This window comes from Rhinichthys klamathensis, unplaced genomic scaffold (assembly GCF_029890125.1).
Source record: "Rhinichthys klamathensis goyatoka isolate OS25496 unplaced genomic scaffold, OSU_Roscu_1.1 h1tg000170l_1, whole genome shotgun sequence".
Classification (NCBI taxonomy): domain Eukaryota; kingdom Metazoa; phylum Chordata; class Actinopteri; order Cypriniformes; family Leuciscidae; genus Rhinichthys; species Rhinichthys klamathensis.
In genome coordinates this window covers 1,051,228-1,077,231 of record NW_026606701.1, presented here as the reverse complement: position 1 = coordinate 1,077,231, position 26,004 = coordinate 1,051,228, and the positions used below count along the sequence as shown (strand labels likewise).

General features: G+C 39.7%; 2 protein-coding genes and 1 long non-coding RNA gene across 6 annotated transcripts in view; 1 reads left to right on the top strand and 2 right to left on the bottom strand.

The window, feature by feature from the left end:
* Nucleotides 1-14,825, top strand: part of bach2b (BTB and CNC homology 1, basic leucine zipper transcription factor 2b) — a 106,765-nt gene extending 91,940 nt beyond the window's left edge. For all 4 annotated transcript variants that reach the window (XM_056259861.1, XM_056259859.1, XM_056259862.1 and 1 more), the window contains 3 exons: nt 434-1,927; nt 11,683-11,889; nt 14,185-14,825. In XM_056259861.1, the coding sequence (XP_056115836.1) occupies nt 434-1,927; nt 11,683-11,889; nt 14,185-14,661 (2,178 nt within the window). In that variant the 3' untranslated portion in view covers nt 14,662-14,825. The remainder of the gene's footprint in view (nt 1-433; nt 1,928-11,682; nt 11,890-14,184) is intronic.
* Nucleotides 14,688-16,234, bottom strand: LOC130091777 (uncharacterized). The gene is made up of 2 exons (XR_008807863.1): nt 15,120-16,234; nt 14,688-15,087 (listed from the first exon to the last, which is right to left on the bottom strand). It is a non-coding gene; the product is annotated as an uncharacterized LOC130091777 (long non-coding RNA).
* A 6,101-nt stretch (nt 16,235-22,335) lies between these two features.
* gja10b (gap junction protein alpha 10 b) lies at nt 22,336-24,878 on the bottom strand. Its single transcript, XM_056259783.1, has 3 exons — nt 24,769-24,878; nt 23,044-24,464; nt 22,336-22,510 (listed from the first exon to the last, which is right to left on the bottom strand). Exons 2-3 carry the CDS (start codon nt 24,445-24,447, stop codon nt 22,472-22,474), a joined length of 1,443 nt encoding a protein of 480 aa, XP_056115758.1. The 5' UTR covers nt 24,448-24,464; nt 24,769-24,878; the 3' UTR covers nt 22,336-22,471.
* Between the last annotated feature and the right edge of the window lie 1,126 nt (nt 24,879-26,004).

The window sequence follows — 26,004 nt, the reverse complement described above, 5'->3', positions numbered from 1 at the left end:
GCAAGCTCGGTATGGCTGTAGTAGGGATAAGCTGTAAGAGTCCTAGAGCCTATTATGCTTTAAGGTGCCTCACCTGAGGGATAGATGTGAAATTATGTTTACAAACCTGCATGCTTCTACATGTTACTGCAATATCATTTGCAACAAACAGGGGGCCAAGCTGAACCTACAGGGCTAACTTGAGCAGAGAGTGGAATGGCAGATGTCTTTGTTACATAAATGAGGCTGGTCTCTTGACCTTAACTGACAGACTCACCGCTGTATAGAACGTTCGGTGCCGACCTGATAAAAGATTAACTGGCACTTTACAGTGTTTGTTTACGGTCATTTGAGCTGTCTAGTTCTCTCAGCACACTCCAAGTGCCTTGAACAATAGCAGTGCTGATGGTAACATTGGCAATTTCCCCTGTTTTTTCTGTGTGTGTGTCCGCAGGTCAGTGCCCGGGGATTCGCTCCATTGTTACAGTTTGCCTATACGGCTAAGCTGCTGCTCAGCAGAGAAAACATCCAGGAGGTCATCCGCTGTGCCGAATTCCTGCGCATTCACAACCTGGAAGACTCCTGCTTCCGCTTCCTGGAAGCCCAACTGCGCAGCGAGGAGGATGGCCTGCTCCTGTGTCGCAAGATGGCGCCTGAGAGCAATCACTCGGAGGATGAGAGCATGCAACCTGAGTTGCTGACAACAGCGACAACTGCAGTGACCCTGTCCGGTTCTCCACGCTCTCGTCGTTGTGCAGAGACCCTGAACTCCTTGCGGCGACCAGACCATGAGCAGCTGGCGGCAACGGAAGATTTCGCTGATGGGCTGATGGACTTTGAGCGACACGGCACCTCAGACCTGCCACGATGCCCTAAGTACAGGAAGTACCAGTGGGCATGCAACAAGCACAATAACGACGCCTCCTCACACACCAGTACCTCAGGTTTTCCAAGCACATTCAAGGAGATGAGCAGGCCAGCAGTGATGCAAATCAAGCAGGAGCCACGCAGCGAGGAAGAGTCCATCTCGCTTTGCCTGTCAGGGGACGAGCAGGACGGAGGTGAAAAGGACGGTGTGGCTGAGATGGAGCTGGATGATTCCATCGCAGTGGACCAACCAAAAGGCAGCAACAAGTCACCGACCTGCCTAAGAACTCTTTTCAATAAGGACCTGCCTAGCACACCCCAGCAGCTTTTTGTTAACAGACTCATTAATGCCCAGGATAAAGGAACCACTCAGGCAGACCACAAAAAAGACTACAGGCCTTCGCTTGCCAATGAGCTTGGCATGCCTGTGGTGTTCCCCAAAGACACTGATGGTTTCCCGCCAGGGCTTTCGTTGAAGTCGGATTCATGTGATGGTGTGTGCAAGCAAGAGGTGGAGCTGGACCGCCGCAGTGTCATCTTCCCCCCAGGGGCCTGTGACCGACTGGGTACTCCCACCCACTCCCATCCCAGCGGAAACTCATTGGAGAAGGAGCTCTCAGAACACATGCCAAAGGGATTGTGGGCCGGCGCCAGCCAGTCCCTCCCCAGCTCCCAGACCTACTCCCCCAGCACCATAGCCAGTGACCCGCCCCTGCTTTGCCGCCAAAGGCCCAATACCAGCTGCCCAGTGCCAATCAAGGTATGCTCGCGATCGCCCCCTTCAGAGACCCGCACCCGGACCTCCAGTTCCTGTTCGTCGTATTCTTATGCTGAGGACGGGAGCGGCGGGTCCCCATGCAGCCTTCCACAGTTTGAGTTTTCATCCTCGCCTTGCCCCAATGCGACACGGTGTCTCACCGCTGACCCGCAGGAGGCAGGTGGTGGGACAGATGCTCTCTTCACACGGGTGCGGCCAAAGATAAAGTGTGAGCAGTCGTATGGAACCAATTCCAGTGATGAGTCAGGGTCCTTTTCGGAGGGGGACAGTGAATCATGTCATGCTCGAGAGCAAGGCCCTGAGGTGAGTCTTACCAATTTCTCTCTCATGTGTTTACCTGTTGTCTAACAATTCCTTCCAAAAGCACACTTTGCATCTCATACCCTCATTCATGCAGGAACCAATTAGATGTGCACGCTGCCCTTATGCTATTTAGAGACTTTCCCTTTGACTTTCACTGATTCATTGAATAGAGCTGCTGACTGCTAATAGACCAATGAACACTGTAATCATTCATGTCTGGGCTGGCATAAACGGAATAACTGCTATGATATTACTCTGGCCTTTTGTGTGTTGTCTAGGGAAGACTAATATAGTAGTATACAGCAGAGAGGAGCAAACTCAATTTGACAATCAAGTCTGGATTCCTGTTGTGTAAAGAGAAAACACAATAACTACACACTTTTTCAAAATTGAGCTAAGACTAGAATCGTGTCTCCCAGACTATGATCTGACCTGTAACAGAAGGGCTTGGCTTACCTCTGCTCAGATTCTGAGAAAATGTTAAAGGATAGTTCACCTAAAAGCTACAATTCTGTCATCATTTACTCACCTTCATGTTGTTCAAAACCTGTATGACTTTCTTTGTTCTGCAGAACAACAAAAATGTTATTATTAAACATGTTTCAGACTTTTCTTTTTTTGGTCCAAATAATGAAAGTGTTGTTTTTGGACACCAAAGACTTTCATTCTATGGTCAAAAACAGATGACAATATATTTCATGTTTCACAGAAGAAAGAAAGTCAAACAGGATTGACATGAAGGTGAGTACATGATGACATAATTATAATTTTTGGGTGAACCATCCCTTTAAAACCGTTTAAATCAAAATTCAGTCAAAACATTTGAAACCATTTTTCTCAAGTCTCATTGTTTTTCCCTTTCGTATGGCAGTGTTCAATGCAACAGAAAGGAGCATTGAAAATTAAAAGTAAAACCGGGCAAAATAGGGCAGCTAAGAATATGTCAACAATATAGCCCAATGCAAAACAGCAATGTACACTGTGGCAGAGTAATATTGAATATGAAACTTAATTTATATGTTGCTCACATACCATATTACTAATAAGGGGGTGTGGGTCTGCTCTGTGCTGTGATTGGTTAATACTAAGCAATGATTCACAGCCTCATCCTCAGAACATGTTAAAGAGAGATAGAGAGGAGAAAAGAGACCCAGAGCACATGTGCTCACACCAAGCCCCAGTGCTTCCTAAGCTCAAGGCACACATACTTCTTTCTAAAGAAATTGCCCTTTAATGGTGAGTGGCACAGTCACACGCTATTCTTCATTTTGTCAAGGTTTGGTTGATCAGTCTAACATTGATTTATTAGCATGGTCCATGAAGCCCCTGCTGGCAGATGCTGGGTGCAGAAACCTTTTTCTCCATTGACAGCCATTCAATATTTGCTGTATATTCAGGGTTTTTTATTTTTTTATTTAAAGATAATATACAGTGTAGTTCAGATAGCATACAGTGCTGGTCAGAATTATTTGCCCCCTTGGTAAATGTGATCAAAGATGGCTGTAAAAAATAAATCTGCATTGTTAATCCTTTTGATATTTTATTAAAAAAATTAGCAAAATTCTAACCTTTCATTGAAGTAAAAGAATTGAAAGTGCGGGGAAAATCACATTATAAAATAAATGTTTTTCTCCAAAACACGTTGGGAACAATTATTTGCCCTTTTATTAAATACTTTTTGCAACCTCCCTTTTCCAAGATAACAGCTCTGAGTCTTCTCCTATAATGCCTGATGAGTTTGGAGAACACCTGATAAGAGATCAGAGACCATTCCTCCGTACAGAATCTCTCCAGATCCTTCAGATTCACAGATCCATGTTGGTGCTTCTTCTCTTCAGTTCAGCCACTCATTTTCTATAGGGTTCAGGTCTGGGGACTGGGATGGCCATTGCAGACGCTTGGTTCTGTGCTCAGTGATACATTTTTGTTTTGATTTTGATGTTTGTTTTTGGATCACTGTCCTGTTGGAAGATCTAAACATGGCCCGTTATAATATTTCTAGCAGAGGTTGTCAGGTTTTGATTTTTTTATCTGTTGGTATTTGATCAAATCCATGATGCCATGTATCTGAACAAGATGTCCAGGACCTCTGGCAGAAAATTAGGCCCACAGCATTAAAGATACAGCAGAGTATTTCATTTTACACATGGGTTACTTTTTTATCCCTGTCTGCACCAAACCCATATTAAGTGTTTGCTGCCAAAAAAGCTTTTTTTTTTTTTTTTTCATCTGACCATGTGAGTGGGCTGAACTGAAGAGAAGAAGCGCCAACATGGATCTGTGAATCTGAAGGATCTGGAGAGATTCTGTACGGAGGAATGGTCTCTGATCTCTTGTCAGGTGTTCTCCAAACTCATCAGGCATTATAGGAGAAAACTCTGTTATCTTGGAAAAGGCAGGTTGCAAAAAGTATTTAATAAAAATTGTTCCCAATTTGTTTTGGAGAAAAACATTTATTTCATAATGTGATTTCCCCACTTTCAATTATTTTACTTCAATGAAAGGTTAGATTTTTGCATTTAAAAAAAAAAAATATATATATATATATCAAAAGGATAAACAATGCAGATTTATTTTTTATAGCCATCTTTGATCATATTTGCCAAGAGGGCAAATAATTCTGACCAGCAATGTTTTCTTGACACAAAATAAACAAAGCAAAATTATTAATAAGGGAGAAGGAGAAACAAATAGTTGTAATATCACTGAAAGGTGAGACACTGATAGAAAAGAGTTTAAATGTAGAGATTTAGAATGAAGAGAAAGAATAGATAAACACTTGTGTGAAGCTGCTGTCTGATCTGAATGCGAGTTGAGTTTCACTTGGGATGCTGTATATTTTAAAAGAGCAAATAACTATAAAGGAGAAGGAGAGATCATCTTTAGAGATTGGGGGTGAGACCTTTAGAAATGCATGTGGGGGCCTTGATGGAGAAAATGGTTTGTTGCCGTGGTAACACAGAGCACTCAGGAACGAATTGGCTAGTTTTCAGCATTTTGTGCATTGTTTCCGTTTCGTTTGCAAAAGACTTGAGACACACTGCACCCGACCTGAAGGAAAAAAAAATGTTGTCTCAAAGTATTTGCCCTCCCCACACACTCATAGTGCATCTGACTCTTCATTTGACTTTTCAATGGAGCTTTGTATTTCAACTAGTTTACTTTTCTTTCCAGTTTTGATTTAGAAACAGACCCAAAATCACTTAAGGATTCCTGACTTCACTAAATGGATTCATTTAAAGTACAACGGGGTTGGAATTGTATCTGCAGATGTTCAAAATGAGGGTCAAGATCTCAGATAGCTGTTGAGGTTGAAAGCTCTCATGTCAATCTAGTATCTGATACACTCTTTCACTCCAGCTTTCACTCTTCTTCTCAGTTGCATTCTTGTTGTTGTTCATTTTCTCATCTACATCTAACCATTTCTGTGAAGCTGAGCTGATGAAAGTCTGAAAAAAGGACTTAAAATCTCCCTTCTTCCATTCAGAAACTTCATCTCGAGAGCAAATGCTACCAACCTTTCATATATGCTTTTCACATACTTCATATGCAAAAATAAATTCAAGTATGGCCAACTAGTCCACTGGGCCTGGGTCTAGGTTGTTTTTTGTTGTTTTTTTTACCCAAGTGTAAAAATGTTTTGATCACAAATAAAGTAAAAACACTAATATTGTACATTATTATTACAATTTAATATAAATGTTTTCTATTTTATTATATTTTAAAATGTATTTCATTCCTGTGATAGCAAAGCTGAATATTCAGCATCATTACTCCAGTCTTCAGTGTCACATGATCCTCAAGAAATTATTCTAATATGATGATTTATGTAACACTTTAGTGTAGGGTCCAATTCTCACTATTGACTAGTTGCTTATTAGCATGCATATTACTAAGATATTGGTTGTTTATTAGTACTTATAAAGCACATAATAACGCTTTATTCTGCATGACCATACTCTACATCCTTAATCCTACCCAATACCTAAACTTAACAATGACCTTATTAACTATTAATAAGCAGTAATTAAAAGTTTATTGAGGCAAAAGTCATAGTTAATAGTTAGTTAATAATAAGAATTTGGACCCTAAACTAAAGTGTGACCATGATTTGCTACTCAAGTAAAATATATATATATATTATTATCAATGTTGAAAACAGTTGCTGCTTAATATTTTTGTGAAACCATGATGATATAAATTTTTTCAGGATTCTTTGATGATATAAAGTTCAAAAGAACAGCATTTATTTGTAACCGAAATCTTTTGTAACATTATAAATGTTACTGTCATTCTGACCCCAATCTTTTGAATGGTAGTCTATAACAAAAAGAAAATGGTTGATTTTTTTTTGTGATAAAAATCATGCTTATAGTTGAAGAAATTCCCATCTCTCTCTCTCTCTCCTAGAGATATGCAATACCACCTTGTCAAATAGACAGTCCTTTGTTGCACAGCAAATGGCATGTAAGAGAGAGAGAGAGAGAGAGAGAGAGAGAGAGAGAGAGAGAGAGAGAGAGAGAGAGAGAGAGAGAGAGAGAGAGAGAGAGAGAGAGAGAGAGAGAGAGAGAGAGAGAGAGAGAGAGAGAGAGAGAGAGAGAGAGAGAGAGAGAGAGAGAGAGAGAGAGAGGAGCAGCACACAAAGAGGGAAGCACAATCTCAAAAATAGCTTCAGCCTGCTGCTTGAAACAATGAATTCAAAGGAGGAAGGAAGTTGTTAAACTGTAGGCTAATCATAGCACTAGTGTAGTCCTTCTAGGCCAGTCTAGATACTGAAGGCAGGTCTTTGAACTTTTCTCTCTTTTTCATGAGTCATATACAGTATCACTTGCCCTCTGTGATCAGCATCTATTCAAACAGGAAGAGCTCAGGACCAAGAATATTGCCATATCATTTGATTTGTCCTTACTTTTACCCGTTTCACACACAATAATGCATACTTTTTAAAGCCGACTTGACACCTCTGGAAGATACTGGAGGACTGAAGTCTTACTCACTCACTGACAGTAACCTGAAGATGTCACTGTAGACTGACCGGAGAGATTTCAGTTGTGGGGGCAAAGAAAGGTCCTGAAGTAAAAAAAGAGCAATGCCCTACTGAGGACAGTTATCAAATCTTGAGATCTTTGAGAAGATGTATCTACCATTTTCTTTACACTTTAGTCATTCGGTTACACTGGGTGAAGTATTGATCTCGGAGTGAGTGGGTGTGATCATCAGAAAAGCCCACAGACGAAAATCTCACTCTCAGTTCTTCATTTTCATTCTTGAAAATCACGGTGCAAGAAGCATTAACCCTTTAGTCAGGCCGCCTGCGTCGCAGGAAGTGAAGGGTGAAGTCAGAACCATTTCTGTTCCTCTCATTCCGACTTTAAAAGCCAAGCCGCTCTCTCAATATGAGCCGATTGTGGTCTGCAAATTATTCGTCAGACGTCGCATTGGTGAGGTGTAAAACCGCATGATTGAAATATGTTCAAGGTGAAAGCTTGAAATATTATGAACGCTCACTGTTTGCTTGTAGAAGTAGACGCGGATATCACGTAGAGTGCAGTTTGCAGTAATGCCAATTCTATTATATATATATATATATTAGACTGTGTATATAATAGAATTGGCATTATATACATTATCGTTCAAAAATTTGGGGTCATTAAGAGTTTTCACAAAAATATTAAGCAGCACAACTGTACTTTATTTTACAGTCCTGTTTCGCATGAACATACTAAATCCAAATTTGTATATACGTTTTGAGAGCCTGATTACAAAAACAAAAGTCTCACCATTAAAATCCATGTCCACACTATTATATATAATGTTCTCATTATAATTTTATGTAGCTTATATGACAGACCTGCATGCAAACCATATTTTCCTTTTTTTGGTGTGATTTCAATCATATTTCAAGCAATTCAAAACCATCATGGTGAACGGTGCGCATCTGAAGTGTCTCAGCTGAAGGAAATAATCCATTATTTATCGGCTTTAATATATCGGCCAATTTTTTGGGGGGTCAACGATAACATTAAAAATGAACACATCCCTAATTATATTATGTTTCTCCTTCAGTTCCTTAGGAAAAAAATCAATCAAAAAGATAGTTTTTGACATACAGAAAATGTAAATATTGGATATACAATTAATATTGATATTGCTCATATAATGTGGTCTTGGAATAATTGCTGAATAAGAAATTTTTTTAGTTTACATTTCAATTTTTAACTTTTATTGCAAACTTTGGTATCTTGGGAAATCCGAGCACAGTTTGAGACTGTTAAGATCTCCTCTGAAACTGCATTACTGGAATCATGATTTTTAGAAGAAAAATTTGAGAAGCCGATTTAAGAGATTTAACTCTCCATTTGCTCGTCATTTCATCTCATTGCCGCCTATAAGGATGGGGGCTTTTTACTCCAGATGTGTTACATTAGGAATTTACCACTGACCTAGACAGGCATTCATACAGGCCATTTATCTTAGGTGTACACATACCCGCACAAGCAGACACTTTGGTCCTGATGGGAATGAAGCCCCATGGTGACCACGGACAGGCCCATCACTCCATTAGACAGAGTGAGTGTGTGCATGTGTGTCTGTCCCGTGTCTTTGAAAGGGGGGTGCATGCATGTGTGTGTATGCGGATAGCTTTCCCCCATTACTCAGCCCCTGTGGAGACTTCCAGTAATAGCAACAGGGCTGAGAGAAGAAAAACAAGAGAAGAAAGGAGGGAAGAAGAAACAAAGAGGAATATCTTAGGGGTTGTTTCAGACTGTTTTCTTATCTGTGTCACATGGCGTCTCATTACCGAGACATGTGAATCAAAGAGATGCATAGCAGCACAGTAACGTTTCTGGGAATCTCTGAAGGACAGTAATGATATTTAGCAAACAGATGATCTAATTACCGCTAAAGGCATTTAACTGACCAAGCGGCTAACTTTCCTTTTTGTTTGCACATTTAAATCATTTCCACACTGCAGTTTTTACTCACATTAGACTGGAAATTAAGCACCGTGCCTGTAAAATTGCTAAAATATCTGTGTGACCTCAGGCATTTGGCCTTGCTCATTCCAGTCACCGCTTTTGTCTGTCACCTTCCCACAATTCCCTGCTGCATATGTCCATGCTAAGAGAAAGGAAGCAAGGGACAAAAAGAGTGGGGCCACTTTGCTCCCAGTAACAGAGGAGTCCTACTTTTCACTCCAGACCCATTTCAAGAATAATGACCTATAGAAAGAGTAAAGGGACAAGAGAAGAGAGAGAGAGAGAATCGGGATCACGTTCGAATTTATAAACTCCACTGGTGTACGTTCTGTCATCTCTCCCGGCTTTCTAAACTGGTTCTGGTGGTAAGACACTAAATATAGACCTCACTCTTACACTACTGCCACACACACACACACACACACACACACCTCGAACCAATATCACAGAGAGAGGAAAGGACACATGAGAAGGTCATAGAGAAAAGGTGTCTCCTTGGACCGTGTAAAAAGACCTTTCTCTCCGTCTAGTCCAGCTTAAAAATCGTATCATTAAGACAACACAAATTCACACACTGCGATTCTCGATGTCGGCTGAGCTGAGAGTAGAAAAAGGTCTGTCCCTCATTTATTAATGATGCTGCTCCGACCTGCCAGTGCTCCGGGCCCCCTGCTGCTCTGAGCCAGAACTGGGCCAGATCTACACTTTCATCTTCTCTCAGTCCCAACCAGAGTCACTGTGGGCTTCCCAGCAGAGCGGCGCACTTCACATGGAAGAGTCGCTGCACCGCTGTGGTCCAGGTTTATGGGGTCATAATCGCACTAAGCCCATGTGAGTTCTTAAGTAGGGCAGCACTATATAGACAGTATACTGGTTACACTACGGTTGCCTCATTCATTTACCACACTATAGTTTGTCTGAGATTATTTTCATGTTATGGCCAAAAAATGATGAATAGACGATATTAAAATTCTGTAAGATTTTGTATAAATACATTAAAATTAAAATGCTAAAAAAATTAAATCAATTTCTTGATGCTGAAATTAAATGTAGGCATTATAATGTACAGTGTGAAAATACTGTAGATATTCATTTTGAGATTTGCTAAAGATACCATTTAAAAGTGTTATTGAATTATTAGTGTTTTAAATATTGATGATGGCAAAGGTAATCTAAATGTAAAGATAGGGAAAATTAGCATGAACGCAGTTGGAAATCCAATATCGGTCAATACAAGGATAAAAACTTGAATGATTATCGATAAGGTAACTATATATTGTGCATCTGATGTATGTCAAATTATGTTCCATCTTTACATGTGGTGTTTGGTATAAATAATAATAATTATTATTATTATTTTATTCAGGAGGGATGCATTAAATGGATCAAAAGGAAAGACATTTACAACGTTGTTGTTGATTTATATTCTTCTAAGAATCCTGAAAAAAAAAACATGGTTTCCACAAAGGTATTAACCAGCACAGCTGTTTTCAACATTGATAATAATAAGAAATGTTTCTTGAGCACCAAATCAGCCTATTAGAATGATTTCTGAAGGATCATGTGACTCTGAAGACTGGAGTAATGATGCTGAAAATTCAGATTTGCCATCACAGGAGTAAATTAAATTTTAAAATATATTCAAATAGAAAACAGATACTTAAATTGTAAAAATATTATTTCAAAATATTACTGTTAACTTTTTATCAGTCTTGGTTTGCATAAAATAAAATTTATGAACTATAATGTTTAGGCTATATAAAAAATATTTTCTGCAGATAGTGCCTGAGTACTTGAGAGAAATCTGAAACAGATTTCTTCAGATATAAGAAACTGAGGTCACCAGTATCTAGTGTTCAACAGGTACAAAGACAGATTGAATGTCTCCCTCAAAACCCTGATCGACTTTGGACTTCAGCGGATTCACCTACAGAGGACTGGCTCAGTCCCTCTCGCTTTCTTAACCTGAATTATTTTTTCTTTTCATGACACTCATTCCTTTGTTTATCCCTCGTTAAAAGCTCTCTCTGACAACAGCAGGGTGTCTAAGTATGACATGCCCTCAGAAAGCCACCCAGACCATAATGGAGAGAAGTTTTGATGCTTTATATTGTCAAACAGCCTGCGTGTCATGCTCATTGTACATGAAGGAGACATTGTTTCCTACTGGGTGATATGTTCAGAATCCGCTGACAGCTTAACTCGTTAACAGTTGCGTAATCACCTGACAGGAGTGTGAAATAGAGGAAGAAAGGACTAAAGCAGCTGTGCTGCTTTTTAATCTTATTTTTCTGACAGAAAGATGCTTTCTTGTTCCTGTCTTTCTCACTCTTTATTCTCAGCCTTTGTTCCTGTCTGTCTTTCTTATCTTTTGACCTCTTTGTTAATAAGTGATGCTGCTGGTTGGTTAGATGTTATAAGCTTGTGTTGTTAGACCTCACTTTTTGAATGTGAAGAACGAACTGTGTTCTGCCTCCATCTAGTGGTGACGAAATATATTGCAAGTAAGTTAGGTTACATTTTAGTACGTTTTTATTTCATCAGACACATAGATCATTTTCAATGGCTGTCAATGGAGAAAGATGTTTTTTTAAACAAATGGTGTAGTAAATCTCCTTGTGTGATGCTGATTGTGTTGAATTCTCTTGTTCTGCCATCAGCTGTCAACCAGATGAGCTCTGATTATGTTGATTTAATGGCTTGAGGAGAAATGCTTTCATGGAAGAAAAGCAAAATGTTCATAGAGTAACACTTTGCTAATGTATGACTTTACAGGTCAAGCTTCCATTCCCCGTCGATCAAATCACAAATCTTCCACGCAACGACTTCCAAATGATGGTGAAAATGCACAAGCTGAGCTCAGAGCAGCTGGAGTTCATCCACGACGTGCGCAGACGCAGTAAGAACCGTATCGCGGCCCAGCGCTGCCGCAAGAGGAAACTTGACTGCATCCTGAACCTTGAGTGTGAAATACACAAACTGGTAAGTAGCCTACTACACAAACAGCTCTCGCTGTCTCGGTCCTGTTGTGTGTGACAAAACATCTTTATTGTACAAGTCGGCCTTCAGGTTGTTATCAATCCCCATAAGCGGCAGGGGAACTCATCTCCTAGGCTGTCACGTTGCCATGGCAGCACGGCTACCTGTCAATCACAGAGCCGGTCCCATGCTGTTTCTGTGATGGAGGCGGAGCCGACTGTCTTTGATGTGTGAAGCCATGTATGTGCATGAAGCCTGACAGCCTGCGCTTTGATGCCACATGCGCATCCTCCATATAATCTCGCAGAAAGCAGCTGGAGGGATGCCTTTGCTCCTCTTCTCCTCCTCCTGGTCTTATCTTGGAGTTTGACAGCTATATTAAAGCACAACTGAAATTAAGTTGTAGAATGAATGAATTTATGAGGACAGGAAATATATGATGTGTGTAGATATATCCATGGAGATTGAGAGCGGGACGACAGTGTTAATGCTGCAGGGTGACCTACATATCTCAGCTGGTCCCTATAGATCACTGTACGTTCATAACAAAGCGTGTATGCATGCATGTGTGTGGAGCAGGTTTTGAATACATTGGGAAGACCAAGGGCATTGTGGGCATCCCGACAAAATTCTTAAAGGGATAGTTCGCCCCAAAAAATGAAAAATTTGTCACCACTTACTCACCCTCAAGTTGTTTCAAACCTTTATGTATTTCTTTATTCAGCTGAACACAAAATAAAATATTTTAAAGAATGTTTGTAAGCAGACAGTTGTTTGATTATCAGCATTCTTTAAAATATCTTCTTTTGTGTTCATTTTTGGATGAACTATCCCTTTAATAGTCATACTGAATAATGTTAAATGAAAACCAACATAATGTACATATTCTCAAAAAGTATTTATTTCTATGTACAGGGAATTTTGAATTTGTGATTGTAAATCTTGGAAAAGTCATGGAAATTGCTCAAATTAATATATCTATTCAATATATATATATATATATATATATATATATAATGAAATATTTCAGTGCTGTGTAAAATAAAAATTCATTACATCATTACAGTTTTTTTACAATCGCTTAAAAAGTAACCTAAGTATTGAGAAATGGGTAGTGATTGTAAAAAACTGTAATGTATGCTGATATTCTATAAATATTTCAGTAATTCAGTAAAAAATAATGTAAAACCAACAATATTATAGCTAAAAAAAAAAAAAATTCTATTTACATACATTTAAATAGAATAATATATAAAATATATTTAATATCTAAGCATTTTTAAATATATTCCTGTGATGCAAAGAAGAATTTTCAGCATCATTTCTCCAGTCTTCAGTGTCAAATGATCCTTCAGAAATCAGTCTAATATGCTGATTTGGTGCTTAAAAAAACATTTCTTATTATTTGTGCTGCTTAATGTTTTTGTGGAAACCATTATGCATTTTTTTCAGGATTCTTAATTTGAAACATTATAAAAGTCTTTACTCTCACTTTTGATCAATTTAATGTGTTCAATCTAAAGTATTAATTTCTTTCTAAAACAAATAACCTTACTGACCCCAAACTTTTGAATGGTACTGTTTATATGTACATACTGATCAGTACAAATAATATATATTGAGATTTTTTACACTCCACTAAAATATTTAATTGATAGAAATTGTCTTTGTTTCTGTCAGGACCACTATCGTCAAATACGATTGACAATTAGCATACAGTTTGGATTGGTGGTATGGTTCTGCTCTGGGCGAGAACTATATGCAGATATCATTAATTCAAGATTTTAAAGTGCAACATAATTGGAGAATTTAGTCTGATTCAAGGTAAATCAGATTGCCAAATCCTGACTGATGAGAGGAGGAGCTGGTGATGGAGGAGGGTCATTAGCTCCTGATTGCTGCTGATAACTGAAGGAGTTTATATATGTATACAGTGATAGACGTCATATTCCTATAGGTAGACGTGGATCAGCTGAGAGTCAGCTAATGTGAGCTTGACTAACGTGACCTGCCAGAACTGACGCTACGCTTGATGAGTGTTTGTGTAAAGCAGAAGAGCGCGTCATTTGAGGGTCTTAACGAAAACGCTTAAATCATGAAATTGCATTAATTAGTATAAACTGTCACTTGACCAACAAATCTGGCAGAAATCTTCTCTGCAAAATGATTTCTAAAAAAAGAATCCCCAACGACTAGAAAGCTCATGCAAAAATCCTGGTTATTTATTGGTCAAAAAGTGTGTGAGCTGCCTTACACGCAGGTTTAAAATGTGTGTTTTATGTGTGTCCACCCCCACAGGTGTGTGAGAAGGAGAAGCTCTTAACAGAGCGCAACCAGTTGAAGGCGTGCATGGGAGAGTTATGGGAGAATTTCTCCTGTCTGTCGGAGGAGGTGTGTCGAGACGTGCAGCTGAGCCCAGAACAGGTCCATCACTACTGCCCCATACTGCGCCCCGGCAACACCGCCTCCGTCGCCCCCGGCAACCAGGCCCTGCCCACGGGCAGCATCGACCTCACCACTTGCTCCACCCCCGAACAGAGCTTCCTTAAAGCAGCCACTGCAAAAGACGGAAAACCGCGACCGGCCCAGTGGAAGACCGGAAACGGGTCTGAAGACGTAGGCAACGACAGGGAGGAGCAAGAGGCCGGCTCTGCCTACCTGGAGGCGGGGCTGTCCCTGGAACAGTCCAATCAGACGGTGACAGTAGACTTCTGTCAGGAGATGACAGATAAATGTACAACCGACGAACAGCCCAACAGAAAGGACTGTACTTAATGATGGTGGTTTGTTCTCTGTGTTGATTTGTTTTTTTTATTATTTAATTTAGTTACGTCTTCTGACAACCCCTCAAAACTCGAGGGCTGTTGAGATGGCCAGCCTCTGCCAGTGTTTTTGATTATTTTATATACATATTTATGTCTTTGTAATTGTCTCTTTTTTTTAAACAAAGGTTGACACTACAGTTGTCTTAACAGCAGCAATACTGTTCTCCAGGTTTTCTCTCATTCAGCCATGGCAGAGTGGCTGAGACCTTCTCACAGAACTTCACGATGGTGCTACACCTTTCCATGACAGTGCAACACTGTCTGTTTCCAATTACAGTCCATTCAGATGAGATGGGCTCTGACCACATCTCAAATTCAGACCTCTATGGACCTAGCAGCAGCATTTTGCTCTCTCTCTCTCTCTCTCTCTCTCTCTCTCTCTCTCTCTCTCTCTGTCTCTTTCCTCACCCCACCTCCGTTCCCTATTTCTGCCCTCTACCCCTAAACCTCTATCACTCCTTCTCTCGTCTCTTTCTCTTTGTGGCCCTTGTCACAGTAAATTCAAACTCAGGAAATATTCTGAATGTTCAGTATAACTCATGAAAAAAAAATACAGATTTTTTTTTTCTACAGCAGCTAGACTGTAAATGTCCATATGCAAAAATGTCTTCTGCATCATACGTTTGTAGTGTCTGTGTACCGCAACACTTAATTTGTACAGATGGTGGTATCTAAAAACATTCCTCCTTTGCCTTCCACAACACTGATACGAAAGAAAGTACGACGGAAAGACGAACGATTCGAATTGCGGTTTCGGCCACCTTTTGCGTCAGCAATACTGTACCATTGGATGTTTTTTTTCGAGAAGTGCTCGCTCGGCAGAAAGCGTATTGTAAATAGTACGGCGCATGGAGACCGTCTCGGTAATATTGTACAGGTAGAACTTTAGATGGCTTTTTCCGTTGACTCGTTTTTCTTTTCTTTCTTTTCTCTGGGGTTTGATCAAGCACCTTTTTTGCCACGAAGGGAAAATCGTTGCTGTTTCCTGTCTCGAATGAATTCCCCATGATGATGGGTGTGCTTAAACTCAGGAAATTAGCATTCTTACACTCACGCATGCACACACACGCTCGCATACGAACCCCCAGTGCAGCGCATAGAGCCCTTGCATGTAATCTGGATGTAAATGGTGTGCGTAGTGGTGAGCTGTTCTCCTTTAAATGTGAAAACGTGCTCTTTTATCAGTATTTACAGTGTGCTTGCAGACACCTCCCAACAGTGTTACGTAAAACAAACGTCATCACAATCCCACACCCTTTCAGTTTCGCCCCCATTTTACTACTTGGACAGGAACAGGAAATGATGTTGAACTCAATTAAAGGGCCTTGCCCTTACCTTTTGTTCCCCCTCGGCACTCTTTGACCGTTTAGCACTTCTGAAATGGTAGATTTCTTTTTCAGGACCCTAAAAAGTCTGAAATTGAAGCACTTAACGCAGACACTTAAAAGTGTCTCTCCTGGCAGATGATCTTTAACGACACGGTATCTTTTAAAGAACGTTTTTAGGTTCATTTAAATAAACAAAAAAAAAGTTTATGGAAGACACTAAAAAGCTATTTTAGAGAGCATCGAAAATCTGCTCTGAATTGGATGGAATAAGCCAATTCTTTAAAGTCGACATAAATTTTCCTTTATTGTACATTTGTTAGACGCGTATATCCATACTAATGGGATTGCATGCTGCCTGTATGTTTTATATAGTTTGTTTAGAGTTTCTTTGCCTCAAAATGTAGGCCTCGGAAAAACGGATTGAATCTCGATGAGTTCACTCCGGTTTAGTTGAGCAAAAACTAAGAGCATTTATATAAAAAAAAAAAAAAAATGGGTCTCCCAATAAGTAATGCAACACAGTTGGGAGTGCCACTCATTTGACATAGTTCCATATATTATTTGAATGACCTTTGACCCCTAGAGCTCTACGTGTGCGTGCTTGTGCATTTGCGAGTCTGATAGTTTGATATTCAGACACGTTTCAAGTTGTAATACATCCCCTCTCCCTCTCGTATGCAAGCACACACACACACACACACACACACAAACATGTCACACTGGGTGGAGTGTCTCTCCTAGGGATGTAGAATCTAGAGGTGTTGTGATGGATAGTTGTGCTGTTGTTTTCATTGTGGATCTGTTCTCTTTCTCTTTTTCTAAAGAAATTTTAACAGTATTTGCCATTTCTAAATTGTAATCAGGTACAAGACTAGAACTAAAGATTTATGGGTCCAAGTGGACATTTGTGCACACATATGCAAATCATCCCTATAATGATGCGTTTTTCTTATTTCTTGTTGTATAAATAATGAAGCGTGGAAAGCATGACCTTCCACTTGACAAGCACACTGTCCTACACTTGAGAATCTATGTCCACAATTTTGACATTTCTGGAAAAAACTAAAGGTCACACCTGCATCAAGGCTATCCAAAAACATTTTCCCAAATCTGCTTTTATTTATGTTCCTCGCATAGCAAAGTATTTGTCGTGTACTTGTCGTGTTTGTTTCTGGGCTGTACATGAAATGGCTGACTCCTCACGCTTGCACACTTGGCCTTAAGTGCTTCGGTTCAGGCCGACGCTTCGATACAGATATGGAAGAAACGGTGGAAGAAGCCGAGAGTCTGAGTGACAAGGATTGGAATTCTGACCTCTGTTAGCCTCTGTTACTAAAAGCTGCATCATGTTTGCCTCCACAGTGACTTCAAGGGTTCGGCCTGGTCACAGAAAGCCTCGCAGGTTAAATAAGCTTATTAGCTCTCCTCTCAACAACACTTCTGCTAGTTTTTGTTGTTTTACAGAGGTTTTATTTTCGTATCGGACTCGTGGTTGCTCTTGTATCTTGTCTCAGGGTGTGTGCCAACGTTTTTTTGTTATTTTTATTTGGTCCTCAGACATTTTTGATGTTAGCTGGTGAGCTCAGCTTTCATTTGTCACTTATTTTTGTCTCTTGCATTTTTGTCTTCTAATAAAGCTAATGGGTGGGGTTGCGTGATTTGTTTTTTTTTTTAGAGTTTCTAAGCTAAGAATAATTGATGCATAGAGAAAACCTAATAGATTTGCACAATTCTTTTGGATTAAAAAAAAAACCCAACAAGGGCTATGGAATATCTCTAAATGAAATCCAGCAATTAGGTTTTTTTTTTTTTTTTTTGTTTTTTAAATTGGCTGATACAGCTAAGTTAATCGTTTAAGCTTTCGATCTGCAATTACGGTCAAAAGACGCGTATTTAAGCTTCTGTAAATGTATTGAGAACCAATACTGTACAGGAAAACACCCTATAGGTACATCTCTTCATCTATAACGTTACGTAAGCTCCTGTTTAATGTCATTTGAATAATTTGGTCGGTTTGTTTCATTCGTGCTGCTTCTCAGAAATATGAACACTGGCGTTCCAAAGGGTTGCTCAAAAACTTGCCTTTTTCACAATTTGCTTAACTTTATAAAACATTTGATATTCGGACTGAACGCGCAGAAAACGGCGTAAGAAAAAGGCAAAATGTTTACAAAAAGGTGTCGTGTTTTACGAGAATTTTGCCATGTACATAGAAATCGTGAGGCTCGTTCGAATGGATAGTTTTAGCATTCTGTCTCTTTGTTTTGTACGTTTTTACAAGCGAACGAAGAAATGGCCGTTTGGTAACTATGCTCCTTTTCCTCAAGTTGTCTTTTCGCCCGACGGGGATGCTCCAGTGTACCATGAATACAAAGTGCACATCCAACTTTGCCTTAGAACTTCCAGAGGCCATAGTTCACATTCAAGTGAAGTGTGTATGCAGGGGCTGTGAGCCCCCATGTTTCGGCTAGCAGAGCGGACTCTCTCTCACACTTATCTACCTGTGAAATCCTTCATACCTCTCATTACTGGTCAATGACTGTATCAGCAAACTGCATCAGGTGTTTTTTCTACATGCTTTTTACACAGATTATATGGATTATTGTATTGGTAGATTTTGGTGCATCATTTTTAATGGAATAGCTCTTTGGCTAGTAGTCACGAGTTGTTTTCTTCTCTCTATCTCTTTCTGACTCTTTATCGCATTTTTTCTAGAAGACTGTTTTGTGTTAATATTGTCTATTTGAGGTAGCTGTTCCTTTGCTTATTCTGTACTAAGAGTTTTTACTTTTTTCATTTTGAAATGCTACATGACCCTAATGCATTTAATGACTTAAAAACCATTGTACATACGGTATTGTGCAGAACTCATTTTCATGCATTTCAATTGCTAGTGTTATATAAATTACAGATTGTCTAGACACCATTTCTGTTTATGAAATAAAGAAACATATCATGTACATTGTGTTGTGATTGATTCTCCTCCCATTGTTAAATGAGTGTATATAGAATCATTTTTCTATAGGCTTTTTTTTTTTACTTTGTGCCTTTATTGTGTGCCGATAATATATAAGATAATAAATACATTTAGACAAATAATTCATTTATTTAGCAAATTTGTCTAATAAAATGTGTAATATTGATTCTTATGATAAGGAATGAGTTTTTAAAATACTAACATGGTAAAAGAAGAGGTTAACTTTGATTTCACAGTCAAATTTCTCAACTGTATTCATACATTTCAAACACTCTGGTGAGTTTTATATATTTTTTCTTGATGATAAGGTTGACTCAGTCACTCAAACTGGAAAGAAATGGTTTAGTTGTTTAAAGATAATCAAAACCCCTATGAAAAATATGAAAATCTTTTGTAGTGAGAGAAATATCCTGTAAATCAATTAATTCTGTGAAGTTAATTCTACATTTGTTAGTACTTCCAGTAAATATTTGACATTGTTTTGCCTTATTTTTGTAATATCGAGAGATGGACAAGAAAAACACATTTCGTGAGGAAATGGAAGCAGATGCATTCAAGATGAACCCGTTGAACAAATTAATCCAACATAATGCCTGTGTGTGTGTGTGTGTGTGTGTGTGTGTGTGTGTGTGTGTGTGTGTGTGTGCGTGTGTTTGTTAATGAGGTCTGTCTCAGTCAATTTACTGAAATCAGACAATAGATCGGTATGTTGCTGCCACTAACATACTTAACTAACTTTAATCAGTAGCATTGACAAATGTGTATTAGGTCAACATTCTATAATCTCATTTTCTGCTGTACATTATTCTAGTGTTAAAGGTCAAACGTTTTTATAATATGTAATTCACCACCAGATGGCAGTATGGCACTGTCTTGTGCTAAGCCTGAACTCACCTACTTCATTCAGAACTATTTATAATAATAAAACAGTTTGTGATAATAAAAAAAGATGGATTTGAGAGATTGTTTATTAAATCTAGGGTAGGTATTTTTCGGAGAGATTAGCAATAGCGAGCTAGCTTTGAAAGCATAATTAGATCCCACCCTCCCTTCAGATGGTCTACAAACCCACGCCTCCTCCAAAACACATGAACTCGCACAGCCAGAGCAAACAAAAGCACCAGAGACGACATTAAACTACCCCATGTATCAAAGCACATAACATTATAATAATAACGAACATAAACAGTTTAAAGAGCACTGATCTGTACTGTACCACCTGACTGCTGCAGACTCAGTGATAGTGTTGCCATTGAAACGCATTAAATTCAAAAACGAACTGCTCTGAGTATAATGACACGGGTTTCCATCTTTTCCAAATTACAGTAGTTATGGTGTGAACGGAGTATAGACTCGTTGTTTTGGCTCAGGAGGAACTGTAAAAGGTGACTGCTGTTTGTTTGTGGTGCTCGGTGACTGACGTCTGTCTAATGCTACGTTCACACCGGACGCGAATAGCGCGTCAAATTCGCGCCTACCGCGTCTAGTTTGACGCTTGACCACTTTGTGTTAATTCGCGTGTCAATGGCGAAATTGACGCGCGTAAAAAAAAAAGTTTGAAGCGAAATTTACGCTCGTCAGAGGCGAAAGTTTCGAAACCCGTCGGCGGCCATCTTTTTAGATGTTTATCGAGCATTAGCATTAGCATTATTCGAGAGAGTCACCGCTCGTATATGCTCTGGAGAGCAGAAACAGCTGCGTAGGGGACATCGTCGCTGTACTCGGGTCCACCAGACCCTCCGGAGGGTTTCAGGAGTTTCATCATTTGTTCCAGGAGCTAGGTTTGGTGGACCTAACGGTGAGGACGCTGACGAGGACACCGTAGGCCGTGTAAAGCCTCGGCCTCGAGTGGTCGCTGCCTGACGAGCCCGCGCTCTACAGCCCGGCGCGAGGTTCACCCTCGCCCGCACATTTATTTGATAATAAATGGAGCCAGCCTCCAAAAGTGAAACCTGTCCTGTGATTTTTTTATTTATTATACACTATGTGTTTGTTGTTTTTACATTAAAATAATAATATGTTTCATATAATCTAAAATAGATATGGAATAAATAGCATTCAATACAACATGAGTAGGCCTACTATCTCTCATATATTAAAATCGAGTTTTTATGTGAAAGATTTGCTTTGGTGTGCATTAGAACCACACCAGACATTTTAGTAATATTACAAAATAATTTATTAAAATAACAAACTTTCACTTCACCACGTGACAGCAGCAAACAGGCTCCTGATTGGTTAACGCGGCGCGAATTGACGCAGAAGTTCAAATTTTTCAACTCGGGCGGCAGACGCGAATTCGCGTCAAACGCGTGAATGCACAAATAGCACTAACTAAATCATTCGCGCGTAACGCGCTTCCGCGCCAGACGCTTCAATTCGCGCCATTCGCGCGAACTTGACGCGCGAATGAGGCGTATTCGCGTCTACCGCGCCGCGCTCTACGCCTCATTCGCGCCGCAGGGATTTTTACGCGCGTAACGCGTCTTTGCATTGACTACATTGAAATCACTCGCGCCTGACGCGCTATTCGCGTCCGGTGTGAACGTTATGGTGTGTTCACACCGAACGCGAATAGAGCGTCAAACACGCGTCTATCGCGTCTAGTTAGACGCTTGAACATTCGCTCAAGTTCAAATTTTTCAACTTGCGCGGAAGACATTCGCGGCAAACGCGTCGCCCAATTCGCGTCATTCGCAACGCCCGGCGCGAATGATGCGTCTATTCGCGTCTTTGCATTGACTTTGTATGTAATCTACTCGCGCAAATAATTAAATTCGCGTTCGGTGTGAACACACCATTACTCTAGATAGCGTGAAACTCGCAGATGATGTGTGATGTCTGCGCGAGCAGGGTGCGCGGAGGTATGAAAATACAAGTTGGCAGGGAGGCAGGATGCTATCATTGCATTCAGACCGAATTCAATGATTGGACCAACAACATAAACAATCTCTTATGTTCCTACACCTCTCACCCACAGATGATAAATACATTTAGACCACTTAACTTATTGATTGCTATCAGGATGTGAAGAGACTTTCAACCAGCATAACAGAAAATTGTTTCTTGAACAAATTGACTACCCTTCCTTTATTTAAATATTGAGGAAAGACAACCAATTGTCTGATAATAATATCACAGAGAATACAAAAGCACTTCATTCCATAAGGATTGGCAACAGGTGCTGTTTGCTAAAAAAATATCCAAACTTGTTTTAAGACTTTAAAGAAAAATAGCTTATATATTAAAAATCCCTTAAATGATTCAAACATATAGCCACCACCATCTATGAATTATAAAAACAATTTTATTTAAAAAATGTATTGAGAGTAGCACTACAGTATGTAAGTCCTTTGAATTAATATGCAGTAATTATGGAGTCAATGAAAATCAAACCAGCGGAATATACAGCAATTTCCGTCTTTGCTATCCGCTTAGAAGACTGTTCCAAAATGTCACTTTTTCATGATTGAAGACAGTTCCAGAATCATGCTCTGAAAAAGAAGAAATTATTCATATTTACTGCATGAATCATCAAACTTATTAATGTTTTTATTCAAAGAGAAAGTGCAAAATTAAACCAAATGTAAAAATGTAACATCAACATAAAAACTTGAAACCCTTCCTTAGTTATTGTTATGATGAGCATTTTGTCTCTTTGAGAAAAATAATTGACACTGTTTGTTGACACTGTTTCGCATTACTTATTAATGTCACTTTTTCGTTTTTGGTTTGCTGTACTACTGAAAAAACATAATCCTATAACCTTTCAAAATCTTAGTTGGCCAGACAGTGATTCATCTTTACTAAATCTTTAAATATTGGTCTTTGAGATGCATGAGCCCGGAGACTATACTGTACATTGTGAGCTTTTAATGTTTAGCTTAAAGGTGCACTATAAATGAATAGTGATCATAAAAATAAGTTCTCTCACTTGAAACGGAGCTGAGGCTTGGATCCAGAAACAGTATTTGTTTCGTCACGACTTACAACAAACGGATAGTGGATTAAATGTTCCTCTACTCACCATTGACATTCTGCGTCCAGCGGTAGGGGGTGGTGTCATAGCTGGACTCTCCCCTTGAGCTATACGGTTGGCCTCCGTGTCCGATCCACTCTTGGAGTCTGGACTATCAGACGGGCTCTCTGAAAGCCCCCGTGACATGAAGCTAGCTTTCCTGGCAGTGGGATAATTCCCGCTCTCCGGGGAATCACTATCCTCACTGAAGTCTTTACATTGACTGATACGGCTCTGCTTCCGTAATGCTGTTAGTATCTCTATGTGACTGGCTCTGAGTGAAGCTCTGGGCTGCTGACCAACATTTACGGGTGGTCCAGAGCCCTTGGGCCCAGACTCGTCGCTGCTGCAGGAGTGCTGACGGTTGTCTAAAGTGGACCGTCGTTCTGTGGCTCCCAGCTGTTGGAGAGCCTGAAATTCAGGCTGGCTAGGAAGACGGTTCTCCCTGGGGGGTTGCTCAGATCCATTAGGGTCACCTTTTGGCTCCTCGTGGCTATATGGAGGACCAGCCATTGGCATGTAGAGAGGCAAAGGTGCCATCTGTCCATCTGGCACTACTGTAAGGGAAGTGTGAGTCAAATGTATATGTTTTTGTGGTGAGGAGTTTGTAAGGATGCATACTTGTTGGACCATGGAGTTTTTCTTTGACCTGCAAATGCTATCTGCATCTCCAATGTACTTGGATCCATATATGGTCTGCTTGATCTTTTTCACACCAAGATGGAATATCTCCAGGAGATTAAGAAACAGGGATACCCCTGCAATGACCAGCATGAAAATCATGAAGATGCTCTTCTCTGTCGGCCGTGAAACGAAGCAGTCCACGCTATTGGGGCAGGGGTCACGCTCGCACTTGTATAACGGCGCCAGTCCGATACCATAAAGCCCGTACTGCCCCACTATGAATCCTACCTCCACCACTGACCTGGTTAAGATATGCAACACGTATGTGCGCAGCAAGGAACCCCTCAGAGGGGCCTTCCTCACTTTCTTTTGCTCTTCCAGCTTCTTAAGCTCCTTCTCTATACATTTGTGCTCCTCCAAAGCCTCCGTCTCCTCCAGCTCCACTTTCAGCTGAGCTTTCTTCTTGTGGCGCTCCTTCTCTAGCGTTCGGAGCCGGTAGAGTGCATGTCCCATGTACACCAAAGATGGTGAGGAGACAAAGATGATCTGTAAGACCCAGTATCTGATGAGAGATATGGGGAACGCCTGGTCGTAGCAGACGTTCTTGCATCCAGGCTGCTCCGTGTTGCACACAAACTCACTTTGCTCATCGTCCCACACATCTTCCGCAGCAACCCCGAGCACAAGCATACGGAAAATAAAAAGAATGGTGAGCCAGATTTTGCCCACAATGGTGGAGTGAATGTGAACCTCCTCCAAGATACTCCCTAGCAAGTTCCAATCTCCCATTTTCACATGGCCTAAAACTGAAAGAGTGAAGGTTATAAATTAGGACAAAAATATTGTTTATGATACAGCCTATATTTAACAGACAGATAGATAGATAGATAGATAGATAGATAGATAGATAGATAGATAGATAGATAGATAGATAGATAGATAGATAGATAGATATAGATAGATAGATAGATAGATAGATAGATAGATAGATAGATAGATAGATAGATAGATAGATAGATAGATAGATAGATAGATAGATAGATAGAATTTCAACTATACTAAGTCACATTAAAAGGGTTAGATTAATTACCCATAAAAATAAAAACTTACATTTTAAGTTGGTGGTATTCACAGAATACTTGCTGCATCAATTCATCAAACTAAAAAACAATATCATACAACTCCAGTATCCTTTCATCCTCGTGGGAGTAATTAGTACTCCTCTGTGGACCTCGCTTTGTTGAATGAAGTCCAGTTTCTCTGTGCATTGAACTCATACAATGCTACTATCGATCTGTGGGCTGGACAATACCCCGAGGGGGCTAAATTGCATCACAACTGTTGAGGGCAGGTCAGGGGGAACATACAATCCTGAAATACCCCATGGCCTGTGTAAAAATGTGCCAAAGTGTAGATGTTCAGGTAATTAATAATGAACTGTAAAATCTGAACACACCCAACATTATCTTAATGTTAATGGAATATGAACTTAAAATATTGGCTGTTTGGAATAGCATACTGACACACTATTATAGTATAGAGTATGTATACAGCATCCAGTATGCAAATTTTCAATATGCACAGCGCACAGTTGGACTACTAAGGCAGAAAAAAGCATGAAATACTGTATCCCATAATGCAATGTGTTTGACTTGACCTTCCATTTCCAATGTGACAAGTGAACTGGAAATAATTATAGCTGCAATTTGTAGCATTTATATTGACTCATTTTATCGGATTTTCTAAAATAATGTAAAAAAAAAGAGGGTCCCACTTTATATTAAGTGGCTTTAAGTACGATGTACTTACATCGAAAAATAAGTACAATGTACTTATTGTGTTCAGGTTGTATTGTAAAACACTTTTGCTGCTATTGAGGTGTGATACGGGTAAGGTTAAGGTCAGGTGTGGTGGTATGGGTAGGTTTAAGGGTAGGTTAAGGTGTAAGGGAAGGGGCAACAGTGTAATTACAAATGTAATTACATAAATTAATTACAGCTGCAATTACATGCAGGTATTTTCAAAATATAAGTACAATGTAAAAACATGTATGTACACAATAAGTCCATTGTATCAAATTATTAATTTCAATGTAAGTGCATAGTACTTAAAGCCACTTAATATAAAGTGGGACCAAAAAGGGACATTTTTACTCTACATTACATGAGCAAAATTGCACTCATGCATTGTGATGAGGTCATGTGACAGCAATGTAGCATACTGCTTCTTGAAAAATGTATTGTTTCATAATACTGTTTCACTAATTCTTAAAAATAGTATGAAAAGTATGTAGCCATACTGTGCAGTATTCAGTAAGCAATAAGCCAGATTCCACTCTGAACATAT

Excerpts from the sequence above, each read along its gene's own strand:
- gja10b (XM_056259783.1), bottom strand. The coding sequence starts at position 24,447 with ATGGGAGATTGGAACTTGCTAGGGAGTATCTTGGAGGAGGTTCACATT. Across the intron at positions 22,511-23,043 it reads CTGGACGCAGAATGTCAATG|AGCATGATTCTGGAACTGTC; the intron begins GTGAGTAGAGGA and ends CTTCTTTTTCAG.